At 49.6% G+C, this 8,917-nt stretch overlaps 1 protein-coding gene and 1 pseudogene across 1 annotated transcript; one reads left to right on the top strand and one right to left on the bottom strand.

Annotated features, from left to right (window-relative positions):
- Positions 1-3,141: 3,141 nt before the first annotated feature.
- On the bottom strand, positions 3,142-6,312 carry LOC123113220 (uncharacterized). Its single transcript, XM_044534407.1, has 3 exons — positions 4,065-6,312; positions 3,849-3,974; positions 3,142-3,540 (listed from the first exon to the last, which is right to left on the bottom strand). Exon 1 carries the CDS (start codon positions 5,772-5,774, stop codon positions 4,926-4,928), a length of 849 nt encoding a protein of 282 aa, XP_044390342.1. The 5' UTR covers positions 5,775-6,312; the 3' UTR covers positions 3,142-3,540; positions 3,849-3,974; positions 4,065-4,925.
- A 1,173-nt stretch (positions 6,313-7,485) lies between these two features.
- Positions 7,486-8,548, top strand: LOC123113221 (uncharacterized; annotated as a pseudogene).
- Positions 8,549-8,917: the final 369 nt, after the last annotated feature.

Below are 8,917 nucleotides of genomic sequence, written 5' to 3' on the forward strand. Positions count from 1 at the left end.
TGGTCTCAACTGAACATTCTCGGTATCATGCAATTCAACAAAGACTTTGATCCTGATATTGTGGCCCAATTCTATGCCACGGTTCATCTCGGGACTGATGAGGACAGGACACTGACTTGGATGACCAGTGGCAAGTTACTTTCTGTCAAGTGGAAGGCGTTCATGGAGTTGCTTGGGGTGGAAGATCATGGGCTTGCGTCTCCTGTCGGCTTTCTCCCTCACCGCAATACAACCTCCACTCACAAGTAGGCTCTCTAGCCCTATTGCACGTTGAAGATCAACCCTGAGACTAAGAAGGAAACTTATGAGCTGCCTGCCTTTCTGGATATTCTTCACCGTGTCTTCCGTGAGACTCTGTTACCTCGCATAGGGAATCTGGATATGGTTCACTCTTATCTCGTGGACATGCTTCTTTTCTGCCAGCGTGAGAAGGAAGAAAACACTGGCGAGTCCCTGGACATCTCTCATGTTATGTGGTCTGAACTCCTCTCTGCCATTTCTGAGCGTAAGTGCCCAATCTATGGTCCTTTCATCATGCTGCTTATTGAGAAGGCCTGGGATCGTGTCTATCCCAAGGTTATGCTAGAGACTGGAGATTTGGTGTCTCATGAGGTCAAGCGTCTGAGGAAGAAGGACAACTGGGGCACTCAGGTCCCTAAGTCTGGGGGTGCATCGTCTGCTGCCGCTATGGAGACCGAGGAGGAGGCTGAGGCTGAGGATGATGATGACTATGAGCCTTCTGGGGCTGAGCCTTCTTGGGCAAAGAAGCTCAAGCTCAAGGTAAAGAAGCTGTTCTGCATGGAGTCTCACGGCCAGTACATGACTCATGTTGCTGAGAAGAAGGCCAGGGGTCGTCACAAGGAGCTCATGCGTGAGATGGGTGCTATCGTTCTCAGTGGATCTGAGGACTAGCTTACTGAGGAGGAGGACTGGGTTCAGCAACATTGCCTGTGGACAGATTCTGATGCTGAGCAGTTCCCGACCGACGACGGTGGCGAAGACGATCACGCTGAGATCTGATGTTCGCGTTCTTGCTATCACCTGGAGCCGTAGCAACACTCCCTCTCTTTTTGGTGTCTCGATGCCAAAGGGGGAGAGAGTTTAGGGATTTGTGTCGTGTGTGTCTGTTTCGCGAGTGTGTCTTCCTTGTGGTGTGCTTTCTCGCTGTTTGCTTTGTTTGGTTTTGTGTCAGTGAGACCTTAGTTCCAGACATATGGTGTGAGACATATGCTACCTTATCTCTAGATTATCTTTATCTATGTCTACCTAGCTTATGAGTTGCATGCTTATCTTGTTATATACTCTTTGCTCTCATATATCTTGCTTAGGTTGTTGGTCTCCAAAATGTAGGGGGTGCGCTGATCCTAGTATGTGTGCTGTGCAGTCCAAAGCACCTTTCTAGATAAGCACACATCAAGGGGGAGCTCATCTACATTTGTGAGTTGTGGGGTTTTGCGCTTTCTTCCCGTGCAAATCCCGTATTGTCATCAATCCACCAAAAAGGGGGAGATTGTAAAGGCATATTTATCCCCAAGGTGTTTTGGTGATTGATGACAATGCTTTTGCGGACTAATCGTGTGCGTTGAGTTTTTCAGAGATTCATTTTTTGGCACGAGACGATTTCCTCCCCTCTGGTGTTTTATTCAAGACGGTGTAACTCCTTCGTTTCTCTGTTGGTGGACTAGTTTCGTAGGAGTCATCGTACTATCAAGAGGGGATACGCTTTGGTAAGGCTAGGGTGGAATCAACACGTACACATCCTTATCACACCCGATGTGCCTTTCCGCTTCATTGGAGCTTTCTCTCCTCTCCTTACCTGCCTTGTCCTGTCCCAGCGGTAGTACCGCGGTCCTCAGCGGTAGTACCACCGAAGCACGTCAAGCGGTAGTACCGCTCCCCGAGCGGTAGTACCGCTTGTTGGCTTTGGCCATAGTACCGCAGTGGTTCCGGGCTACTACCGCCTCGACTCGAGACCGCTGTTTTTCGTGTCGGGTTTTACGGTACTAGTAGCGGCAGTAGTGGCGGTAGTACCGCTCCAAGCGGTAGTACTGCCCTTACTACCGCGGTAGTACCGCTCTGGGTCCAGGACCCTGCAACCCTCGTAAGCGCGGCAGTACCGCTAGGAGGGACGGTAGTACCGCTTGTTCAGCGGTGCCCAAGCGGTAGTACCGCTCTGTGCATGGTTGCTTGGGTGGGTAACGGTTGGATTGTTTCCCCCACTATATAAAGGTGTCTTCTTCCCCAAAGTTGACTTACCTCTTTCCCCAAAAGCTCCATTGTTGCTCCAAGCTCCATTTTCGCCCGATCTCTCTCCCTAGCCAATCAAACTTGTTGATTTGCTCGGGATTGGTTGAGAAGGCCCCGATCTACACTTCCACCAAGAGAAATTTGATTCCCCCCACTAATCCCTAGCGGATCTTGTTACTCTTGGGTGTTTGAGCACCCTAGACGGTTGAGGTCACCTTGGAGCCATAGTCCATTGTGGTGAAGCTTCGTGGTGTCGTTGGGAGCCTCCAATTAAGTTGTGGAGATTGCCCCAACCTTGTTTGTAAAGGTTCGGTCGCCGCCTTCAAGGGCACCAATAGTGGAATCACGGCATCTCGCATTGTGTGAGGGCGTGAGGAGAATACGGTGGACCTAGTGGCTTCTTGGGGAGCATTGTGCCTCCACACCGCTCTAACGGAGACGTACTTCCCTTTAAAAGGAAGGAATTTCGGTAACACATCCACGTCTCCACCCTTGGTTATTTCGTCCCTTTACTTTTGCAAGCCTACTTGTGTTGTATCCCTTGCTTGCTTATGTGCTAGTTATTTTTGCATCATATAGGTTGCTCACATAGTTGCATATCTAGACAACTTATTTTGTTGCAAAGTTTAAATTGGTAAAGAAAAGCTTAAAAATGTTAGTTGCCTATTCACCCCCCCTCTAGTCAACTATATCGATCCTTTCAAGAACAGAAGAGGGTTCTTGTGAGGGAGCACAAGAACACAACAATAACAATTTGTGGCATGGAATTCATGAAGAGCTTGCATTTTACAAATTGGTTCACCACTCTGTAACTGGCTAATCACATGTGCCAGCTTCCAGTTTAGCATGATGCGCTGCTGAACAGTGTATTGCAAGACTGGGGACACGACAGAATAGATACATCACTGAAGCGAACAATGCAACTGGAACTTAATGTCTATGAAAATAGCTCGCAGAGATCACATATCATATTCTTCAGTGCATACCGCATCCTTCAGTTACAGAGTCAGTTTCCACCATCTCTTGATTACAACACATTTGGATGGATGTCCTTATGGCATAAAACATCCCCAAATCCTCTGAACGAAGCGCATCTGAGACTTGCTCCAGATCACCTGCACCACCTGCCATCGCCATACCACAGTCATGCTTCTCTGATGGCATAGCCCCAACCTCCAGAATTTTTCTTTCTTTCAGGAAAGCGTTGTACGTGTTGATTTTCAAAATTTCTGGTGGAGGCCTGGACCATCTTTCCTTTGGCTGCTGCTTTTGCCTTACCCCTTTTTGCTCAACCTTAAAGAGATGCATAAAAAGATAATCAATAGATCTAATATTTCATCAGAAGATCTAGTATTATCTCCTACATTTTCTCTGTTCCTTTCACACCACCAATGCCAAAGGAGGAGGCAAGATTTAAGGTTTTCTTCCTCGTTGACGTTCAGGATTTTCCCAAACTCAGAACATCTACATATGACAGAATCTGTAATCTAACATGCTCCAACTGGGTTTTCCTCCACACATCCTTAAACACTTAATAAAGCAATGTCCGCCATCCTCATCCAAACAAATGCAAACATGACAGCGACGGTGTACATTCATACCTCTTTGTTGAAGCTTCATGCGCAGGGGTAAACTCTCTGTAGACGGGCGCCATCAAAGTTGAAGAATCTTGCCGGGGAGGGGAAGCGACCACAACTTTGGCCAATTAAAACCACCTGCTTCTTCATCTGCATTTGAGGAGGAAATTAGTCCTGAAATGGATTCTTGAGCTGCAACATAAACAACAACTCTATATGCAGATTTGACTGAAAATATACCTTCTTCTCATGATTATACATGATCTCGTCAAAGTCGCCAGTGCACAACCATGGGAGGTTAAAATGCTGATTGAGGATGTGCAATAACTTCCTAGTTATCTTCCTTTTAGCATTCACAGGCTCTCCATAAATGCCTGGTAAACACCATTTCAAACCATATTTTCCCACTAGTTTAGTATCAATGTGATACCTGGAGTAGTTTTGCAGTTCCAGCTTCACTTATCTCTTGTGCAGCAACGCATATCCTCTATACTCTTTCCATCACAATCTCTAACCATCATGTTCCCCATTCCTAGCATCCACTCAAAATTCTCCATCCTCCTCTTATCGAGTTCAGTTTGAGATAAGAGGATGTCGGGGTCAACCTGCTCCTGGAGATCCAGAATACCTCTCACTGCCGGGCCATTCACCAATCCCCGGCAGTTCCACACTAGGATTCTCATTTTGAATCGCTAGGCTGTCCCAGCAGCCCGGCGTCTAGCATTTCTGAGTGAGCATTTTCTTCATCCCCATGAATTTCCATCTTCGCTTTGTTTGCTACTTGTATCACCTCATCGACATTCATTATATCAACATTCCTCTTCTTCGACTCTGTCAAAATATTTGATTGATTTTGCTGGATTCCTTTCTTCCTCTTGAAAGTACCTTGCTTCAAACTTTTTACAGCCTTATAAACTTTATCTTCTACTTTGTTCTGGACCCCTTGATCGTCCTCTGTTCTCGGTAAATCTTTCCGCCAAGACGGCCCATCGCTACCCTGTTTACTGCCTATACTACTACTTGGTCAGAATTTCGATTTGTCCTTTGAGCGTCTGGTCCTCTCTTCACTCGAGGCCCCCTTGTTGATGATAACAACTGTCCTTAGCCATGGCCCAAACTGCCGGCTCCCCGTTCTTGCAGATCTAGTCGGGCATGACTTCTCTGTATGCCCAAGTATCCCGCAGCCATAGCAGAAGTCGGGGATATTCTCGTAGGTAAAGGCGAGGATCTTCTCCTCTCCTCCTTTTCATCGTCCCCAAGTGTAGTCATATCCTCTTCATCATCCTGAATAAAGCATGTCACAAACCTCATAATCGGGACCGTGATGTCCATTCTCACTTTGACCCGCATGAACGCTCCCGTCGAGTCGGCATTCGCGGCTGTATCCACCTCGAGAACCTTCCCAACCCGCTCACCAACCAGCTCTCTGGTCTCCTTGCTCATCGACCCCGCCGGGACGCCGTACGCCCTGACCCAGATCAGCACCGTGTCGAACCGTCGCTCGTCCACGGTGGTCGCTCCGCCCGCAAAATCCTCCATCACCAGCAGATGGCCGGCGAAGCTCCAGGGCCGGCATCCAGAGCCTTGTCCTTGTCGGCCTCCTGGCGGCCGAGGTCCTCGCAGTCGACGCTGGAACCGGGGCTCCAGACCGCCCCCAGAGACGTCCCCAAGTGTAGTCATATCCTCTTCATCATCCTGAATAAAGCATGTCACAAACCTCATAATCGGGACCGTGATGTCCATTCTCACCTTGATCCGCATGAACGCTCCCGTCGAGTCGGCATTCGCGCCCGTATCCACCTCAAGAACCTTCCCAACCTGCTCACCAACCAGCTCCCCGGTCTCCCAGCTCATCGAGCCAGCCGGGACGCCGTACGCCCTGACCCAGACCGGCACCATGTCGAACCTGCGCTCGTCCATGGTGGTCGCTCCGGCCGAAAAATCCTCCATCACCAGCAGATGGCCGGCGAAGCTCCAGGGCCCGGCATCCAGAGCCTTCTCCTTGTCGGCCTCCTAGCGGAAGGTGAAGAGGAATCGGTTCCGGCCAAGGTCTTCGCATTTGACCCCCGAAGGAGGGGATCCAGACCGCCCCCAGAGACGTCCCCACGTGCTGCGCTCTGGCCGGCCTCTCCGAGAGGAGCTTGCCGACCGCCTGGAGCTCGCCGCTCGCCTGCGGGGACGGGCATGGCTGCCGCTGCCTGCCGGTGATCCTGACCCCCATCTTCTCGGCTTCGGAGAGCTGCAGGATGCCGAGCTTCCCCCGCAGAGGTGCTGCCCTGGAGGCCCCAATTGTGGCGGCTGGAGCTTAGCAGCGGCTGCCGATCCGGAGCAGTGCTGCTACGAATCCACCGCCGCCGCCATGCGCCGGAAGCTGGGATTTTGGTGGTGGGTTCTCTCGGGAATTCGGTCGGATCCCTAACCCTAGATTCGGATTTCAGACGGGGGTCGAGGCGCTGGAATTTGAGCACGGCCACACTGGTTGAGTTGAGACCGGTGAGAGAATGATGAATGGCGCCTTCTTCTGGGCCAATTGGGCTTCAACGGTGTCGGGCCTCTCTCTCTCATAGACGAAAATAAGAGAGGCTTTTCGGCCCAATCTCTGCACCGAGCTTCCTCCCCTTCTTCACTCGTCTCGCCGCCACCCGGCTCGTCCGCCGCCCAGATCCAACTCCGCCTCCGCCGTCCCCATCCGCGCCGTCGTCGCGCAGCGAGCCTCAACAGCGGCCCCGTCGTCCTCCGCCTCCAGCGCGTCCCGCCGCCCCTGCCGCTCCGTCCCCCAGCACCTCTTGCCACCGGAGTTGGCCCTCCAGGTAGCTTCCTCCCTTCACCACTTCCTTTTGGATTGCCTCCCTTTTGGATTTCAGTATGTGTGTCCTTGGTAATCTCAGAAATCGATGCCTCTATCTATGTTGCAAATCTGCGCTGCTCCTGAACTTGGACCAGCGCTTCAGCTTAGATTGATGCTTGACTGCCACTCATTTCGGATGATCAATGACTGACTGACTGACTTCTCATAGTATTAGATTGATGCTAAGGAATTAATTGATAGAATTCTACGTAGTTCTGTTCATCCGATGCCTATGTGTATGTGTGTCCTGGTGGCGATTGCTGTTTGTTTCTTCAGGAAATTGCTAGCTCGTGTGGATGCTGCCATGTAAGGTTAAATGTGTAATGTTTGTATGTTCTGCACAGTGTTCATTTGATCAACTGGGCTACATGATGTATAACATAGTGACACATTTCTTCTCTTCAGAGTATTACGGTTGCAGTTTCGGTGGTTGCTGTTTTTTAAGGAGAAAATGGTTGCTACAATTCTAGTTCATGTGATTGCCTAGGTGTGTCATAGTAAGGGATGCAACCGGTGGCCCGCATATCCTGCAAAACTCGTCAATCTTCGTTTAGTACATCATTAGCTGTAAAATTAAGACTAAGTTTGTGTTTGTGGTATTGTCCCCTGCTTGCATCCTTAGTCATAGTGGTGATTGCTGTCAGTTTATTCAGGAATGCTAGTTCATCTGATGCTTCCATGTAAGGTTAAATATATTGCTTTCTTTGTTCCGCACGCACAGCATGAAGTTGTTTCTCATTCAAAACGAATTTCATCTGATGAACCGAGCTAGATGATATGTATAACACAGTGACACATTTCTGCTTTGTGCAGCCAAGGTGGTGCAATGGCTTCAGGCATCATGTTCCGACGCCTTTCCAACACACTCACCATGAGCCCAACAGCAGCACTGGCATCTGGTATGACCAGCCAGCACCACCAGCTTCAGCAGCGTGCACCGGTGAGCGGCACGTCCAAGGGCAAGGCCAAGCTCAAAGCTGGGATGCCTCTCAGGCGTAGCGTCATAGCGAAGAAGGGGGGGCGCGCCTGCCACTGCTGGGAGCGGTGGCACTGGCCGTGGTCGCCGTGAAGCCATCGAGCGTATTACTCAGATTGCAGAGTCTTGTCTGAAGTCCTCTACTCCTCTGCGGCACCTGTCCCCCAAGGAGCGTCTTCGCGAGGCAAAGCGTGAGGAGCTTGGGCTCATCTCCAAGGAACGGCAACGTGAGCTTGACGCTGCCAAGGCTAAAGCTAAAGCTAAATCCAAGGGTGCCAGTGGAGGTGATGGTGACCGCGTTCTGATGGGTCCGCCGGGCCTTGACTATATCAGTCTTGGTCTGGTGGATGAGGAGGCTATCCCTAAGTATGAGCTGACAGTTGAAGATGGCCTGCGTCTTGCCATAGAATACAGCCATGTGCTAATGCGACGACACCGTGCACGTCAAACTGCAGAGTCAACACTCTTGAGGCTCAAGAAGGAGGCCATTGCTGCACTCCCTGAGAAGCTGCGGGCTGCTGCTATGGTTCCTGACATGACCCCGTTCCCTGCAAACCGGTACATGGCAACACTCACACCACGGATTGAAGGGTATATTGAAAAGGTGCGAGATGCTGCCAAGAAGTATTCAGTGAAGGAGAAACTTCGCTGAGTTTGATTCAACATGGGAGGAAAGAGTCTTCTCCATACAAGATGCTGAGAGTTTAGACGCTTTCTTATGCTCCTTTAATTAATTCTTGGCCTCTGTCTAGGTTTGATGAGTACCTTGTGCTATTTTGGTCTTAGATAATCAGATTCTGGTAATAAGCCGTCACAATTTTTATTTGCAAGATCCTGCCATGTTATTCTAACTGAACTGTTTACGTCAGTTTTACTCCCTCCGTTTCTTTTTACCCCGCATATAAGATTTGTCTGAAGTCAAACTTTGTAAAGTTTGATGGCTACTTTGTGCTATTTTGGTTTGTGATGATCAGATTCTGGTAATAAGCCGTCACAGTTTTTCTTTGCAAGACCCTGCCATGTTGTTCTGACTGAGCTTTTCTACTTCAGTTTTGCTGTGTAGTAGTGCATCTTGATATCATGTTTGAACTGAAAGCATTAATGTATTTCCCTTGAAATGATGCTTATGCTGAAAGTATGCTGGCAGGGTTACTAGAAAAATGGCTTCAGGCCATAATACTTGTTATTGCTTCAGTTCTGGGTTGTTGCATCAGTCTGTTAAGTAATTACCTTGTTTGTTAAACAGCGGTGAGCATGCCAAATAGGGGC

This window comes from Triticum aestivum, chromosome 5B (assembly GCF_018294505.1).
Source record: "Triticum aestivum cultivar Chinese Spring chromosome 5B, IWGSC CS RefSeq v2.1, whole genome shotgun sequence".
NCBI lineage: Eukaryota > Viridiplantae > Streptophyta > Magnoliopsida > Poales > Poaceae > Triticum > Triticum aestivum.

What these genes read in the sequence shown, in the direction of transcription:
- LOC123113220 (XM_044534407.1), bottom strand. Translation starts at nt 5,774, where the DNA reads ATGGAGGATTTTTCGGCCGGAGCGACCACCATGGACGAGCGCAGGTTC.